The sequence below is a fragment of the Myotis yumanensis genome, unplaced genomic scaffold (genome assembly GCF_028538775.1).
Source record: "Myotis yumanensis isolate MYYU_CA2020_CCGP unplaced genomic scaffold, mMyoYum1.0.hap1 SCAF_5, whole genome shotgun sequence".
NCBI classification, from domain to species: domain Eukaryota; kingdom Metazoa; phylum Chordata; class Mammalia; order Chiroptera; family Vespertilionidae; genus Myotis; species Myotis yumanensis.
The window spans coordinates 66,912,431-66,931,169 of NW_027223756.1; the positions used below are offsets into that span (position 1 = coordinate 66,912,431).

The following is an 18,739-nucleotide window of genomic DNA, read 5'->3' on the forward strand; positions in this document are numbered from 1 at the left end:
CTTTATATTGATTATCATATATGTGCCATGGTTAATGTTAATTGTTCTGTATATGAGGTAATTTTCTCTATTCTGTAACAGAGATTTATACATCTGTCAAAATGCAACAAAGTATTTAATAATAATGAAAATGAAAAAGGTAGGAACATTACATTTAGAATATACTAGAATAAATGCCTTTTAAAAAATGTGTTCTTTGTGACAAAGCTATCACTATTGCCATGTCACTTTTCTATCATGATCTATCAACTACTACTTAACAGGTACTATTTTTGACACAGGATATACTGATTCAAATAGGTGTGCCTCTCCCCCTCAATTCATAATGATGCAGAAGAGTGTGTCCCATTATTGACTTTTAAAATAAATAACTTGTTATTATTTAAGAGAAAAGCTAAGCAAAGTTGTTAATGATCTATTTTGAGCTTTTTTCCCAGACTACAGATATACCCTTTAATTATGGTGTCAGATTTTCCTCACATTTATTTATTAAAATTAAAAGATACCCAGAGTAGGAAAATCAATCTCAAACTCAATCTTTCTTTTTCTAATACCCCTCTTTCTCAACATACACACACACACACACACACACACACACACAATGCACATCCTACAAAAAATGTAATATGGATAACTTGAAAAGGGTCTATTTTAAAATAGTGTTAAAGACTTAAATTACTAGGTAATTTTATAAACCCTCTTTGTGAATTTATCCAGACTATCCCCATGCGTTTCATGGGACATAAATAAAACATAACAATGGTTTGGTTACGAGCTATTTCAGGAAATCCTCCTCTTGTCCACTGTCAATGATAAGAGAGCATTTAGGAGTGACACATCTAAGAACTCTGCCAAGATATGCCGTGGGCCGTGAGGAAGCGATACATTCTTGCTCTTCTTTTAGCTATTTTGAGAAAAGATCTGATTAAAGTGCCATCAAAAATGTTGTCCAAGCCCATGAGAGAATGTCTATAGCTAAAATTATATGAACAGCTGACAAAATTCCCTAGATACTATGAAAGAAAAAGCAAAGCGTTGTTCTAAGATCAGCATAGGTAATATTTGGAAGTGTCTTTTTAGGGACTGTTTTAATTTTACAAGAGATCATAAACTGAATGATATATTTCAAACCCTCTCTCTCAATTAAATGAGATGGGAAATATGGTTATTCAGTTTTATGTAGGCACAGCTTCAAATGTTAGAATGAAAATATTTACTTACCCTAATAAATCCTTTCCGAAAAAGAATTTCAACTAACTGTTTTTCTTTGGCAAACAAACATCTGTGATGATACCCGACACCCCTTTCTGCCAAAGCCTTCAGTTCTGCACCTTTCCTTAAGAATTTTACTCGATCAAACACCATCTGCAAAAGCTGAAAGAAGCAAGAGTTTTAAGGATTTTGATAATTTTTATCTACTTTTAATTTTAAATCAATAAAAAGTATTTAAGTGAAAATAGCAGGCACAGTATGCCATAATTTGGCTACAGGAGGCAACTGTTTGAAATTGACTGAACATGAGTACAAAGAACATTTTACAGCAGCCACATTAACTATAGGAAACACTTCCAAACCTTTGAGCAGAAAATCTTGCACTGTTTCACCACCACCCCACTCCCCTACCACTTCAGAGGTGGGAAGTACTGACAAAGCAGTAGATAAAAGACCCAGAGGATGTGTCCTGCCTGAGGGAGGTCAGTTCTCTAGTGGAGCTGTAGGAGTTCCCAGGGAAGGGGGTGGGGGAAGAGAGAGAGAGAGAGAGAGAGAGAGAGAGAGAGAGAGAGAGAGAGATCTCCAAAAAGAGCAGGTTCCTTACCCTATATGGTCTGGGAATGTTTACTTGTCCCTGTAAATTGGTCACAAATGATCTTAAAAATATGTATGCCCTAAGGAGGAAATCCACTTGTGCACAGAGTAATAAGTACAAAGATAAACACTGCTTATGAGGGAAAAAAGAAAAAGAAACCCTAAGGCACTTTAGCTATAGTCAGCCATCCATACAGTAGAATATCAAGGATCTATCGAAAATGATGATGTAAATACTTGGTTCTTAAAAAGGGAGAAACCATGTAGTTTACAGAAGAATGTATACAATGGAATGGATATATATATACATATATATATACTGTGTATATATCCATACTTTGTGTATGTATTCATGTGCGTGTGTGTGGTGCGGGGAGGGCACAAATAAAAAATACAAAAGGTTCATCTAGAAGGGTAATGATTACTTCTGATTGATGGCATTGCTACTAATTTGTATTTTCAAACTTGTCTACCATAGGCATCAATTACTTTATTTAGAAAAACCTTTTTAAAAAAGAAATGGCATACTACTTGTAGATATTCTAATGCTTTTCTTGGTGGAATGTTTTGACTATAATATAAAAAGCCTCTGATTTTGAGAGATTCTGTGTACATTGCATAAAGTATACTGGACCACAGGTGCCCAAATTTTCAATGAGGCATGTGAGACTCAAGTCCAGAATTCAAGCTGCGAAAAAGAGTATCACAGAAACAAATAATGAAAAGGCAGGCACTCTCACGGGTTAATGATTAACAAGCAAGAAATAATCTATAAATCCTTCTTAGACCTTTTTTCGGCAGAGCCTTTAAGAATCATGGGTGGCCAAGAGGTCATAGACAGAGATGTCTAACCTGGTAGGGATCTCTCTTCGTTTTTACTTTCCACGCTATCACTGAGAACTAAGAGCTGCTGTGAAATCATTCCCTGAAGCACCGTTTCATTGGGAGTGCTCACCTCGCTGTCCACTGTCTTTCTGTCAGCATAGGTGAACTCCGGAGGGATTTCCAGGTTCTTCTCTAGAATCTTGAGTAGACTGTTATGTTCAGCTTCATGTATTAGGCTTCTATCCATTTTCCTGGGCTTCTTCTGGCTTTTTTCATCTCTGTTCATAAAAATAAATTGTCAGTAATTAGTAGTCAAATGTGACTACTAAAGGAAGCCCAAGACTTCCCAAATCTTCCTTGTAACCCAGATATTCACACATGTGTACATCTGCACTATCCTGACTCAGTCTTCTTCCTCTAATGAACTTCCTCATTGGCCTCTGAAATTTGTTTTCCCTATCAAAAAATTTTATTATGTACCCATATTTTCTCTGTTTCCTTGTTAAAAGGAGTCTTGCCAAATCCACTTCCACCACATGACCTCGCTTCCCCCTTGCTAAAGTGGTTCATCTGCTAAAGTGATGATCATTTTCCTTTTCTTAGCCTTCATAACACTAGGCTTGTGGGTAAAGTAGATGTCCTCCTTGCCAACTGCAGGCCATTCTCCTCCTCTCCTTGTGGTGGCTGCTACAGCTGCTCTGAGTTTGGTTGTTAAGGGCTCTTGGCTTTTCCATTCCCTGGAGAATTGCCCTCAATTGACAACAATCTCCTGGAAATTCCTGGGAAGTTATACCTTCTCTGGGAAATGGGGAAGTGGCCTACAGCTAGTAACTGACTGAGAGGAGGTACAAAAGTCAGCCACCTTGACGCAAATTGGGGCAATTCTGTCCCGCCCCCAGGTCTCTCTGTTGGACCAGGCTTAGGCAATATTGTAGCAAAACCCGAATCCTTACTTATCCTCTTCATTTTCCATCTTTTGCTTCTCTGACTGTCTTACAGTCCCTCATGAGCACGTAGTTAAATAAATCCCTTACACAGATATACCCATGTCAGAAGGTGCCACTGAGAAATCTGACCTATGACCTGTTATCCTTTACTCCAGGGTAATAGCCTTTGAGAGATACCCAGATCACTTATCCTTTCTTACATTTTTCCATTTGCCTGTTAACTGTGTATATAAGTCAACTCCAAATACAAGAAGAGGAGCTCACTTGTGTGCTATCATCAAGTGTTCTCACTTCCAGCTAACATTACCCTTAACTCAAGGGAGAATGCCAAGACTATGGAAAGGCCTGCCCCTGATGTGTGTGGAAGGTGGAACAGAGGAATAATGAAAGCCCACATACTGTTGTCTAACTATTTATAAGTTTTAAATCAAGGACATACACTATCAAATAATACATTCCATCCTCCTACCTTGACAAATATAGCTCCATAACATCTTGGAATTTAAAAGGGTAAGAGTGAGCTCCAGGTGGCAGGCCTCCTAAGCTCCACAGACTCACAACTTGATGGGAATGGATGCAGATGGAGGAGGGCCACAGGGGTACTCTCCAAAGCACAGGGTCCAGAGCAAGGCCCCCACTCACCCTCACTATAATGATGTGGCTAAACAAGGTATTAAAACATTCTTGAGATTTTTAGAGTTTGAATTAGTGGTCACTCTTTAACTTGAAATGATGGCTTCTAATGACCTGAAGAAAAGTTGTCTAATCAGAATATCAGTTTCTGAAAAGGCTTATACCTCCTATGCTGTCTCTGCCTGGACTTTTCAGGTCTTAAGCAAGGAAGAAGGAAGACTACTGAGTGTGAGATAACTTAATCAAGTTGATATTAGCAAGATCATTGGTTAGCTAGATTGGAGAGCGGTGAACCTTAAGGCTCTGGGGCCCAAAAACAGACCTCTGCAAGGAAGACATGATGGGCATCTAAACCAGGCAGTGACTAAAGATGGAGAGGATAATGAAGAGAATAAATATTTTGGACTAGAGTTGTCAGAATTAGACACCAAGAACGAAAAAGAGGAGTCAAAGGAGCAAAATTCTACCAAGCATAAAACTGGCATTTTAATCCATTCTCAAGCTCAGTCTATGTCACTTATGTGATTGTGACGGTATATCAGTGACACTTCTATGATGTGGCCCACAGCAATGTGGGTAGACTTTGTTTAAGACTGCTTAAGGCTAGCTGAGAGTGAGGTATCAAAGATGTGCTTATTTTGAGAAATGATTATGCCAGGTATATGGTCTAACAATTCTAGGCTGTGGTCCTGCCTGTCCCAAGCCCTAAATAAGACTGATCTACGCACCTTAGAAATATATAATTACTGCCACTTATCTTTACCCTATTCTCTCACCCAAATTTACCTAATTTGCAAAAACGCCCCAATAACTACAACTTATTTGTAACACATTCAGTGTATGTTTCCTAATGGGAATTGTGAAGTATTTCCACCTTTAAACCACCACTTTGCTTAGTTAAATACTTACATTATCTTTTGTTTTTCGATAGATTTTTTAATTTTTCGAAGTTTGTTAGCCATGTCATAGGCTTCTTTATCAGCGTTGGGAGGCCTTTCTCTCTCTTGCTTCTCCTCCAAAAAAGTGCAGACACTTTTAGCACACTTCTCTACAGCTCCTAACTTGAATCTGGAAGCAAATGAAAAGAAAGCTTGCCTTGAAAATAGTACTGTAAATACAATGCAGTCATATTTCCACCTACTGCTACCATCCTGACATATATCTATTGAGTTTTTAATATCTATCTTTATCAGTTTTATCCTGAATAGGCACACAAGACTCCTTAGTAATTACCTTATAATACATAAGAAGTTCCCCACTGTTCCCTCCTGAGGCAACAGCAATGAGAGCCCATGGATATTTTCCCTGTCCAGTAGGGAAGGGACAGAAGACAATGAATTCATTCTCATATTCTCTCTCTCTCTCTCTCTCTCTCTCTCTCTCTCTCTCTCTCTCCATATATATAAATATACAGAAGAGAAATGCCTCCTCCCCTTATGAAAAGTTTGCTCTTTTATTTATTTTTATTGTTGTTGTAGTTGTTCTTGTGTTTAATTGCACTTATCTTTATGTCTGTCCATAACAGACTCAAAGACCTCTACTATTGAATGAATAAGTAAATAAATAAACAGATAGATAGATAAATTATATATATATATATATATATATATATATATATATATATATATATATATATATATATATATTTCTTTTTAAAGGAGAGGGAGAGAGAGATAGAGACATCAATGATGAGAGAGAATCATTGATCGGCTGCCTCCTGCCCACCCCCACTGGTGATGAAGCCCGCAACCCAAGCATGACCGGGAATCAAATCTTGACCTCTTTGTTTATAGGTTGACGCTCAACCACTGAGCCAAGCCATCCAGGCACTACATATTTTTAAGTTCAGATTTTGTGATGGCCAATTTTTTTGTGAATTTTAGTGCATTCTTTTTCCCCCACCAGTTTTATTGAGCTATAATTGACATACAACAGACTTCCTGGCACTTTGGTATTTAAACTAGTCTAGTCCCCTTGTAGCCATTTGGCCCATTCAGGCCTGAACTATTAACTAGGCAAATGCTACCGACCAAATTTTCCTGGTACGTGAAGAGCAAAATGTTTCTAGAGAAAGTAAAATCAAACATTCTTTATCTTCATACCACATACATTGCTCTGTACCAGGAAGCTAGGGCTTTTGACAAGAAGACTGAAACATCCACTTAAGTTGTATTACCCTATAATGCTTTATTAGTAAAATGCAGTAAATGCTATAATACTTTATTAGAAAAATGCCCGAAAGTAGCCAATAGACACGATCAGTATACTCCATTATACTAACTATGGCTCATCACAGTTTGGGTCTACACAATAAAGTTTTTCCAATATAATTTGTAAGGCAAAGGGCTTTTCTAAAGTGTTTACAGAGATAACATGAAGAGAAAATGATAGCTAGTACAGAGTAAATAAATTGACACTCTGGTGAAAGAAGGATTAAGAAAGTGCCTGGCTGATGTGGTTTAGTGGTAGAGCATCAGCCTACACTCTGAAGGGTCTCTGGATTCCCGGTCAAGGGCAGGTACTTGGGTTGCATGTTCATTCCTGGCCTTAGTTGGGGTGCCGGTGGGAGGCAACCAATCCATGTATTTCTCTCACATCGATGTTTCTCTCTATATCTCTCTTCCCCTCCCTCCCTTCCACTGTCTCTAAAAATCAATGGAAAAAATACCCTTGGACAAGGATTAACAAAAAAAAAAAGTTAAAAGAGAAAGTAGCAGTTCATGCTACATGGCAAGAAATGTCATGTAGTAGACAAAATAATAAATACAGTAAACACCATACTTACTATTGCCAGACACTATTCTCAATGTCTTAAGTATATTAATTCATTTAGTATAATACATCTCTATGAGGAAGGCACTATGAAGATCCCTATTTTGCAGATGAGAAATGGAGACATAGAGAGATTAACTGACCTGCTCAAAATCTCACAGCTTGTATGGCAGAGTCCTGCCTCCAAGCCAGTGTTCTTAATCTTTACATTATGTTGCTTCTCTTTTGACATGAATATAAGTTACCTATTCTGTATTAAGAAATGTAATTTTCACCATAGTACTTCATGTATTAAAATGGATCACTTGGCCCTGACAGGTTTGGCTCAGTGGATACAGCGTCGGCCTGCGGACTGAAAGGTCCCAGGTTCTATTCCGGTCAAGGGCATGTACCTTGGTTGTGGGCATATCCCCAGTAGGAGGTGTGCAGGAGGCAGCTGATCGATGTTTCTCTCTCATCGATTTTTCTAACTTTCTATCCCTCTCCCTTCCTCTCTGTAAAAAATCAATAAAATATATTTTAAAAAAATAAATAAAATAAAATAAAATGGATCACTTGAAAATAACATTTCCTCTTAAATCTCTCTGATAACCTATACAGAACAAATGTCTAGAGACTGGGCCTTAGCCAATAACAGGTAGTACTATACTAAGTGATTTCATAACTTATTTTTATTTAATTCTTACCCTGACCCTATTATTTTTATCATCTTTCCTCATTTTGCAAATGAGGAAACTAAGGCTAAACACCATTAAGAAGCTGTCTAGAAGTGACAGAGCTACCAGGGAGCAGAGAAGTAGTCTCCAGACTTGGGTCTGACCTTAAAGAATGTGCTTCTAAGCACAGGCTAATACAGTCATTAAACACTAACCAGGGTCCATGCATTTTTCCCTGAGACCAGATTGGAAAAGGTTGACAAGGATGCTATTATTTGAAAATCTCCATGAGGTACAGATTGAGCCCTGACAAAGCCTCAAATTTGTTGATGAGCTGGGGCTTTTTAGGACTAAATACAACTGTATAAGACCAAGGATTTGCACAGTATGCCTTGTAGAGAACCCAAACTTCCATAAAGATATGCCAAAACTCAGCAACTCAAGCAGAATTAAACATTTGATGTTTTTGTGAAATACTGTACTTTCAAATATTTTAATTTTGTATATCTATATAAAAAATGAATCCAGTTATTTTTGGCAATTAGACCTTCAGAAATATCCCAGAGGTTCTAAATCATGTTTGTTTCTAACTAAAACCTGTAACCATGCTTGAAAATAAAGAAGGTGAGCTGTATAAATTCTTGGTTCAAAATTTTCTTTTTCTTGTCTCAACAAAACAAAGGTAAAGGAACAATGTTATTGCATTATCCAAACACAGCCATATATTCAAATAACAACATTATTTTAAATAAACATCACCAATGATGATTCATTACTATTTGTCTCTTTATGTGTGAACAAATGTCATTAAACTTTGCCACCTGAGCAAGATTCTGTGGCCTTATTTATATATAGCTTCCATGTCTTAAAGTAGTTTGAAACTGTCAAAAGTAAATAAAATATTCCATTTTGATCCCAAAATGAATAGATCTTCAAATCTAGGATATAGTATTATTCATTTAATGAATTATACTTTGGTATAAGTTATACTTGATCAAAACTGGACAATTACATTCAATGTTAAGCTGTTTCATGTCTATAAGAATATAAAATTTATCAAGGTATCAATGCCTGTAAGTTATAGTTCTCATAATTATAAATTAAAATAATAAAATATCCCACCAATAAATATTCTAGCTTATTGTAAGAATACTTTAATTTTATGTGGGATGCTTGCACACATAAACGTTCAATTTGTTTTTCAAAGTCCCTAGGAATTTACTAAATCTACATATTTACTGAACCTAGGCATTTAACAAGACTTAGATAAAAATACAAGAGTAAAAAAAAAAAACAAGAAATGGAGAAGGGAATTAAATAAAGAAGGTAATTTTTAAAAACACAAGTGAAAATATTTTGTTAAGAATTAGATTAGAGCCCGGCTAGCATGGCTCAGTGGTTGAGCATCCAACTATGAACCAGAAGGTCACGTTTTGATTCCCAGACAAGGCACCTGGGGTGCTGGCTCACTACCAGTGTGGGGCATGCAGGAAGCAGCCGATTGATGATTCTCTCCCAACATATCTCTCTCTCTCTCTCTCTCTCTCTCTCTCTCTCTCTCTCTCCCCTCTTCCTCTCTGAAATCAATTTTAAAAAATTAGACTAGAAAGGTGTATTTTTAAATTCACTCTTAGAACAAATGGGCACCAAAAATAGTAATGAATACTATATTACAATAGTAAAGTTAGTAAAACTTTCCTCAATTTAAAGTAATGAGTATAATACAAATTACAAATAAAAGCAATTTGATTTAAATGACTAATGCCCAATAAATTTAATTTAAAAATAAAATTAAAATAAATGACTTACAAAAAAATTAGTGCTGGTAACTTCTCCATTTTCCTAAGCTTTTCAATGAGAAGTGGGAACATTTGTATCATGTTTTCTGAACTAGAAACTGGTTTGGGACTAAGATTCCTCAGGACCTGTTTGGCCTGCAGTAATAAAAAAAGAAAGAAATTTTTACTTTTGACTAAAATATTTTCATTGTTGTTTAATCTATGTTGCTATGATCTTTAAAGTAATATATGATAAAAATAATACATATTAATTATATCATAAACCTTGGCAAAGAATCCTCAAAGAAGTTTACAAATCAACAACTAGAGAACAAAAAGATAATTGGTAACATATGTACACAGACATATGTGCAATATAAAATGCAATTTTTTAGCAAAATAAATCAGTTTTGTAAGTAATACTGATTTCACTATGGCAGGAGGTAGGGTGAACTTGTTTTTCTCCATGTCATGTAGAAAAATTATTTCCAAATACATTTTAAAGATTTGTAATGACAAAATATGCAGAAAAAAATATAAGTAAACTAGAGGCCTGGTGAATGAAATTCGTGTGTGTGTGTGTGTGTGTGTGTGTCCCTCAGCTCAGCCTGCATCCTCTCCAATCTGGAACCCATTGAGGGATGTCCGACTGCCTGTTTATACCCAATCCCACAATCCAGGGCTGCTCGCTCTCAACTGCTTGCTTGCCTGCCTCCCTGATTGCCCCTAACCACTTCTGCCTGACAGCCTGATCACCCCCAACCACTCCTCTGCCAGCCTGATCAATGCCTAACTGCTCCCCTGCTGGCCCTATTGCCCCTAACTGCCTTCCCCTGCTGGCCTGGTCCCCCCCAACTGCCCTCCCCTGTAGGCCTGGTCCCCCCCCCCAACTGTCCTCCCCTGCTGGCCTGGTCCCCCCCAACTGTCCTCCCCTGCAGGCCTGGTCCCCCCCAAATGTCCTCCCCTGCTGCCCTGATCCCCCCAACTGCCCTCCCCTGCAGGCCCTATTGCCCCTAACTGCCCTCCCCTGCAGGCCTGGTACCCCCCAACTTCCCTCCCCTGCTGGCCTGATCCCCCCAACTGTCTTCCCCTGCTGGCCTGATCGCCCACAACTGCCCTCTCCTGCTGGCCATCTTGTGTCCACATGGAGTGGCCATCTTTGACCTCATGTGGGCGGCCATCTTGTGTGTTGGAGTGATGGTCAATTTGCATATCACCTCTTTATTAGATAGGAGGATTAGCCCTGGTTCAGTTGGTTGAAGTATCATCCCCTATACAGTAAAGTTGTGGTTCAATTCCCGGTTAGGGCACATACCTACGTTGCAGGTCCAGGGGCATACGGGAGGCAACCAATCAATGTTTCTCTCACATTGATGCTTCTCTCTCTTTCTTCCTTCCTCTCTCTTTAAAATCTATAAAATTAACATATACTCAGGTGAGAATTTTTTAAAAGTAATTCAATTATATTATGTTTCTGAATGGGGAGAGATCATCTAAGTCAAAATATAATAGAAAAAAGTCACATGAGAAAAGTCTAATATATATATATCACTCCCTAAAAATCAGAAACGTCAATATGTGGCAATAAAACAAACTTCAAAAATATAAAGACCAGTGATTACTTAAAAAATAAATATGCATAACTTTTCTGACTCCAGGTGAAGGTTTCAATACACAAATAGTTTATACAAATTAAAATTTCAAAGCATTAAAAATATCCAAGACAATAAAAGAGTAAAATAGTCTTCTCAGCTACTGTTAACTATGATTCCAATAGCTATGTTGCCACAGCCCCAAGAACACTGACTCGGTGGGTAGTGACACATCTGTTCTTAAGCGTTAAAACATCTATCAGGAACTAATAGCTTTTGTCACATGCTATAGGAGACAAAGATCAATTTCCTGCCTTTCCTTTTATTTTACCACAGAATCACTAGACATTGTGTTCAGCTTATAATCCTAAAATGAAAATTAAAGATGAAAACCCCAGAAAATAGTAATGACTGAACAAAATAACTCAAGAAAACAAAGAGGAGAGAGTACTTCACCAAAAATATGTGTGGAAATTACCTCCTCTACATTGCCATTTTTAATCCAATTTGTTAATTCTGCCTTTAAGCTCTCTTCATATTTCCTAGCATCCATCTTCTTGATGATTATTTTATTCTTAAAATGAATGAAATTCTCTGGACACAACTCCTTGAAAAGAAATACCACAAAATTAAATGAAATCATAAAGAAAAAACAAAACAAAAAAAACCCTCAAAGATGTTTCTCAATTATGCATTTCATAGACAGGATTATAAGCTACTTGAAAGTACAGGCCGTTGAACTTCTTTTTCCCCCCATAGTTTCTACTACAGAATCCTAGTAAAATAAAAGAGCTCTCCAAAGGGAAGAATGCAGAGCAAAGCCAAATAGATAAAAACGGGCAGCAATTAGAGCGTAGGGAAGGAAGGAGAGTACAATGAAAGAACATGGAAGTACATAAATCTGAGATGTAAGAGGAGGCTACAATATCTCAGAAACTGAAAGAACAAATATTTTCAGGAATTCGATGACATTCCATCTCATTAAAGTAAATCATATAATGTTAGAATGAAAAATGTCTGAGAAGGGGCAATTGTATTTTAGAAAGAGTCCATTGATAATTTTAAGAGATCAGAGGCAAGGGTAAGAGTTCGTCTTTCTGAAAGCAATGTTACCATCCACGATAACAGAATTCAAATTAATTGCATAATTATTAATTACCTGGGCCCTGGGCCAACTTTTCCAGAATTCAAACATGGTGTCATAAAGCTGGATGGTTTCTCGAGGCGAAAGCATAAGATCAGAAGGGAATCCATACCTTTCAATCTACGATTAAAATTAAATTGAAATTTTTAATATTCCTTTTATTTTATGTTCAAACCTTTGCCTCATAGTCACTATCATGAACACAAAGACATTGAAAGGCACTTAGCTAAAATGTTCAAGCGTTGGTAAGTGCTAGATGCAGAAAAAAAATATACTAACCAAGAGTGTCCCTGATTTACTGAATAGGGGAAAAAAGGGGCCTCCAAAAAGTTTTTGGTATTTTCTAAGACCTTTTAATTCAAATCAGACTACAAGGAAGCTAAAATATTTGTAGACTCGGTTTGGATAAAAGAAAAAAAAAAACAAGACCTCTATTCAGCAGCTGAAACTTAAATTGGTTTAATTATGAACATGATTATTTGCTTTGAGGACCAAACCAGGCTAAAAGTTGCCAATTTTATTGGCCTAAGTTCTAAGATGATGGGTCATCTTTAAAACTAAGCCTATCAGAGCCCAGATATAAACCCACCCCTTTAAGTCAATTAATTTTTTACAAAGGAGGCAAAAAACATACAATAGGATAAAGATAGTCTACCCAATAAGTGGTGTTTGGGAATACCTGCAAAAAAACAAAACAAAAAAACAAACCAGAACACCTTCTTATACCATACACAAGAATAAACTAAAAATGGATTAAACACTTAAATGTTAAATTCAAAACCACAAACATCCTAGACGAAAACATAGGCAGTAAAATTGCAGACATTTCTCATAGTAATATTCTTTCTAATATATTTCATCAGGCAAGGAAAACAAAAGAAAAAATAAACAAATGGGACTACATCAAATTAAAGAGCTTTTGACAGCAAACCATCAACAATATAAAAAGACAACCCACTGAATGAGAGAACATATTCACCAATGATACACCTGATAAGGGCTTAATATCCAAAATTTATAAAAAACTTATACAACAAAATATCAAAAACAAATAAACAATCCAATTTAAAAATGAGCAAAGGACCTCAAAAGACACTTCTCCAAAGGCCAATAGGCATATGAAAAGATGTTCAATGTCAATAATTATTAGAGAAATGCTAATTAAAATCACATCATCAGACTTGCAGAAAAAGCAAACCCCGGAGGAAGCTGAGGCATGGCTGCTCGAGAGCCAGCCTGCCATGTGCAATGTTCCTCTGATAGTTAAAAAAAAAATCACATCATCTCACACCTGCCAGAATGGCTATCATCAATAAATCAAAAAACTACAAGTGCTGGTGAGGATGTGGATAAAAGGGAATTCAGTTGGTGGGAATGCAGATTGGTGCAGCCACTGTAGAAGTAGTATGGAATTACCTCAAAACAAAACAAAACACAACAAACACCAGAAAATGGACCTGCCTTATAACCCAGCAATTCCACTTCAGGGAATTTAGCTGAAGAAACCTGAAACAGTAATTCAAAGGAATATAGGCACCCCTATGTTCATTGCAGCGTTGTTTACAATAGCCAAGATTTGGAAACCGGCCAAATGCCCATCAGTAGATGAGTGGATAACAGAGACTATTTACCCAATAGAATGCTGCTTGGCCATAAAAAAGAAAAAAATCATACCCTTTGTGACAGTATGGATGAACCTGGAGAGCATTATGCTAAGTGAAATAAGCCAGTCAGAGAAAGACAAGTACCATATGATTTCCCTCATATGTGGAATTCAATGAACAAAATAAACGAACAAGCAAAATAGAAACAGACTCATAGATAGAGGACAGGCTGACACTGTCAGGTCAGGCAGATGGTGGAGGGATGGAGCAAAAGAGGGGAAAAAAAAGGATAAAATTCATGGACTTGGACAACGACGTGGTAATTGCTGGGGGGAGGAGGAAGGGGGAGGTGAGGGGGTATGAGGAGATAAATGGTGATGGACAGAGAACTGACTTGAGGTGGCGAGCACACAGTTCAGTGTACAGATGATATGCTGTACAATTGTGCACCTGAAACTGTATAATTTTGTTAAACATTGTCACTTCAATAAGTTCAAAATATAAAAATGAAACTAAGGCTATCATATTACTTTTAAGACACTCAAGGACACTTCTCCTCAGGTCACTTGGTTCTACTTTAAGCCTTCTGGATATGTATGCCATTCATTTTTCCACAAATATTTTTAAAGTATAAATTAAAAATTCCTGCTCTCAAAAAGTATGCATTGTATTATTTTCTACTGGTTTCAAACTACTATTGCTACAAATCAATTGCCTGGGAGACTATGATCCCTGAGATGTTAATAGGTATTCTTCAAAAGAAAAGAAGGGAACATCAGTCAACAATAAAAATAAAGTTTAAAAATAAAATAAGATGTCAAACCCCCCTCCCCCAAAAGAAAAAAAGAAAGGAGGTGTGTGTTTTCACAAGTGTCTGATTAAACACACTTTAAGATTTCCCATTGCAAATATTAAATCTCAAAAAAAGAACTACAGGCAGATTTGTCCAAAATTATTTGAAAATAGGATACTTGTTTTAGTAAATAGCTGTTAACACGTTGGAAACTCTGGGATAAAAAAGCCATTCCCACTACAGCACAGTTGAAAAAAAATGTTTGGTAGAATGAAAAGTCAGTAGACTTTGAGTCAGAAAATGTAGTTCTAATTCCGCTATAAATGCTAGTTTCTCATCAATAAATAGGAATTAAAATATCTGTACTCCCACTTTACAGACTGTAGTAAAATCAGATAGGATAAATGTATCAGCACATGTTTTTTAAATTTTTAAAATTAGTAAATGAAGAAGTCCTGAAGATCTAATGTACACTACAGTAATTATAGACAACAATGCTGTATTACAAGCACCAAACATGCTGAGATGAGATCTAATTATTCCCACCACAAAAAGAAATTATAATTATGTGACTTGGTTGAGGTCTTAGCTAAGGCTACAATGACATTCATATGGCAGTATATAAATGAATCAAATCAACACACTGTACACCTTAAACTTACACAATATTATAAGTCAAATATATTTCAATTAAAAATCAATTAGTCTTGTAAAAACTATAGGATGCAAACAATTACATGGAGTCATCATTTAGCATCTCTCAGTCTGAGCACTGAAAGCTAGCTTGATAGTAAGGACCCATTTATGTCAAAATAGCAAATTAATACATTATTTTGGAACATTAGCATTTTATTCTCTTATTATTACTACCTTGAAGTGGTAATTTATTTTGCCTAAATTAAAATAAAAACATAAAATAAATCCAAGATTTATCATAATTTTCAAGATTAAATCTTCTATTATGGTAACTAGAGTGGTTAGGATTTCTTAAGTCTCTTTGCCTTGTTCAAAAGTCTGAGCTTCCTCATTTCTAAAACAGAGGACAATTCTGCCTATGACAGAGATTTGTTGTAGGAATTAAGTTAGATAATATATATAATAGGCTCAGTAAAATACCTGGCACATAGTTGATGCCCCAACTGTCAATGAGATTGATTAATCAACACATAGTTCTTAATTCTAAAAATCATATTAAGAATTCTATGGCCCAAAGCTGTGAATTTAATTTGGTTTTCCTCCACTATAAAATAAACTAATGAGCTGGCAAAAACTGAGCCAGTCTAGGTAAAAAAGAAATAAAAGGTCACAGTGTATTATACAATTGTACACTTGTAACTTATATAATGTCATAAACCAATGTCACTCCATAAATTTAATTTTTTAAAAAGTCATAGTTTTGCATCCTTCTTCACTTGTACGCACATGGTATTATACCATGATATTATTTTTGCAAAGTGCATTGTCTCTGATTCTGTAGGGGATGGTGAACACTGATCGTGCTGAACAGAGATAGCCAACAGTTCTTTCAAGGACTTCCTGGGGCTGAGCTGTCCAGGAGCCAGCAGCTGTTCCTGTGTGGCATAATTGGTGGCAAAGGCCAAACTCTACTTTTTGCCAGAAGCAAGCCTCATGTGGATGGAAGGCAATTCCCTCCCCTCAGTTGGATTAAGGTCAGCTCCTCATTAGCCCCACTCCTTTCCTTCTAAAACCATTTCTATGATAGAGCTACAGAGGAGATGACCAAACTGGGTGGTTCTTCTCTTTATGTTGCCACAATGTATTATGCTTTTTCTTGCCACTCAGTTCTTTCACATTAATCTGAAATATAATACACAATGATTTGCTCATTTGGAAAGGTCTACTTGCTTTATATCCCTGCTACTTTAGGAAGTATCCTACATAAACACATGCTTCATACACAGCTGTCAAAACGCAGTTAATAATGTCTACACCTTTGTGTCCATACTGTATTCCTGTGGCAAAAGTCTAGAAGTCTTAAGAAGACTCATTCAGCACCATGACCTTTGCAGAAGTCATATGGGGTCAGAGCACACTGTAGCAGTTCCACTGCTTTCCAGTTATTCCATTAATAGCTACTGAAAATAGAGGAAAGGCACTTGGACCAAAATGCCAATCTTGTCAACTACTCCAAACCATTGGACTGGTTGCTACTCCACGATAACCTGCCTTGAACCATCCATCTCAAAATAAAATAATTTTTTAAAATACTATGCTGCTTTTAAAATGCCAGGTGATGATGGGGGTGGGGGGATAAGAAGAAGAGAGAAAGAATTCTTTTATTATTTATGTGTGGCTTTTCATCTATATTCTAGTTTGGGGTTTTGGTTAGGTCACTGGAATTTTAGCCATATTTTTGTTTTATTTTGATTTTGGATTGGGCCACTGCAGCACAAAAGAGAAACATCCAAAATAAAATCCAATTAGAAAATCACCATCAATAGGATTCATTCAGTTGCTTTTTAGAAGCCATTGCATCATAGCCCAAATGCTACAAAGTTATTCTCATTCATTCCCTCATTCAGGTACTTCTTCAACTGATCATTCAGAATACTGGGTTAACCAGAGCTTGAATGGGCCATTCCTAGGAACAGGAGGAGAGAGCAAGCTCTAGAATCAATCTGAGATTGCATCCCAGCCCCACCACTCACTTGGTGCAACAGTGAGTTATTCATTCAATTGTCTATGCTTCACCTTCCTCATTTAGGAAATGGGAATATTAATATGGCCTCTATGCTAAAATTGTTGTGATTGTTAGAAGAGACAAAATATGCAAAATTATTCAAACACAAAGTAAGTGCAACAAGCCTCTAGTATTAAATAAAGACTGGCTATCTTTATTTAATACTAGAGGCTTGGTGCATGAATTCATGCATGGGTGGGGTCCCTCGGTCTGGCCAGCAACTGGGGCCAATCAGGGGAGGGACCAAGGGAGGTTGGCCAGCTGCAGGAGGTTGGAGGTGGGAGCACATTGATCCCTGGGGGCAGCTCCTGCATTGAGCATCTGCCCCCTAGCGGTCAGTGCGCATCATAGCTACTGGCAGTCAATAGGTAGTTTGTTCGACCAGTCGTAATGGTTGCTTAGGCTTTTATATATATAGGTAAATGTAGTAAGCACTTTTATATACGCAGCAGTTTGTTAGGGACTAAGGACACAACATGTGTCTTCAAGGAGTTATTCTAGTAAGATAAAGAAGACATGCATGTGAACAGGTTTAGCAGCAAGCTGGCCATGATTATTGTCATATAAGAAATACAGAAAAGGTGCTATGGAGAGGTTATTACGTCCAGCTAAGAAAGTCACAGGAAGATTCTAAATTGGTTTCACATTAGAAGAGTCAAAAGAGGTGAACAGGTTCTGGACAACTAGCATTTGACATCTGGGGTGAAATGTTCCAGGAACAATATAAGTAATGAGGGCATGGAGGTAAGATACATCAAGTGGATAAATGGAAAGGACTTTGGAGCCAGGTCATAGAAGAAGCCACGCTAGGAGCTGTGTGCATTTAGCCCATTTCCAAAGGAAAGCTACTGCAGTCTTGGCAAAATCAGAATTACCTTTATTACTGATTTATCTAAATTAGCTTGGTGAATCCAGAAATACCATGTAGGCAGGACATGGAATTAATTCCTGTGCCATCTAAAGTTTCATGTGCTTTAAAAATTGTCATATTAGAAGGCTTAATGTGACAACAAAATTCAGAATATATTTAATTTGCCAGGTCTTGGAAGGAAGACAAACTATTAACTAATTATCACTCAGAGAAGCAACGAGAGCTTGAATAAGCCATTCCTGGGAATAGGATGAGAAAGGAAGAAAAGTACACAAGAAAATTAAGAAATCTCCTCCCACTCAAATCCCAGCACTAAAATGAAGTCCTCTTATGACTTGCATGTTATTGCTTCACTACTAAAAAACCATGTTGTGATGAATAAGCTAGTGAAAAGTCTCTTTTCCTCTAATTCTTGGTGCTCAGATTCTCACATGTACTAGATATTGTCCACGTGTATTTGTAGCCACACTAAGAGAAGAATTCGTTTCAGAGAAGTGGACAGGTAGACAGGGATGATAAAAGAAAGAAAATGGGCAAAGATAATGTCCAAGGATAAATAAAATTAACCAAAAAATATTTCAGGTTAAAAGTTTCAGTTATTTTTAAGCGTTATGGAT

At 36.9% G+C, this 18,739-nt stretch overlaps 1 protein-coding gene and 1 pseudogene across 3 annotated transcripts in view; one reads left to right on the forward strand and one right to left on the reverse strand.

The window, feature by feature from the left end:
• LOC139010677 (probable ATP-dependent RNA helicase DDX60) overlaps nucleotides 1-18,739 on the reverse strand; it is a 103,628-nt gene that overhangs the window by 29,845 nt on the left and 55,044 nt on the right. For all 3 annotated transcript variants that reach the window (XM_070415444.1, XM_070415443.1, XM_070415442.1), the window contains exons 23-28: nucleotides 12,169-12,273; nucleotides 11,488-11,616; nucleotides 9,449-9,573; nucleotides 5,121-5,279; nucleotides 2,762-2,909; nucleotides 1,222-1,374 (exon numbers count right to left, since the gene is read on the reverse strand). In XM_070415444.1, coding sequence (XP_070271545.1) covers nucleotides 1,222-1,374; nucleotides 2,762-2,909; nucleotides 5,121-5,279; nucleotides 9,449-9,573; nucleotides 11,488-11,616; nucleotides 12,169-12,273 — 819 coding nt within the window. The remainder of the gene's footprint in view (nucleotides 1-1,221; nucleotides 1,375-2,761; nucleotides 2,910-5,120; nucleotides 5,280-9,448; nucleotides 9,574-11,487; nucleotides 11,617-12,168; nucleotides 12,274-18,739) is intronic.
• LOC139011890 (small Cajal body-specific RNA 13) lies at nucleotides 13,324-13,429 on the forward strand (annotated as a pseudogene).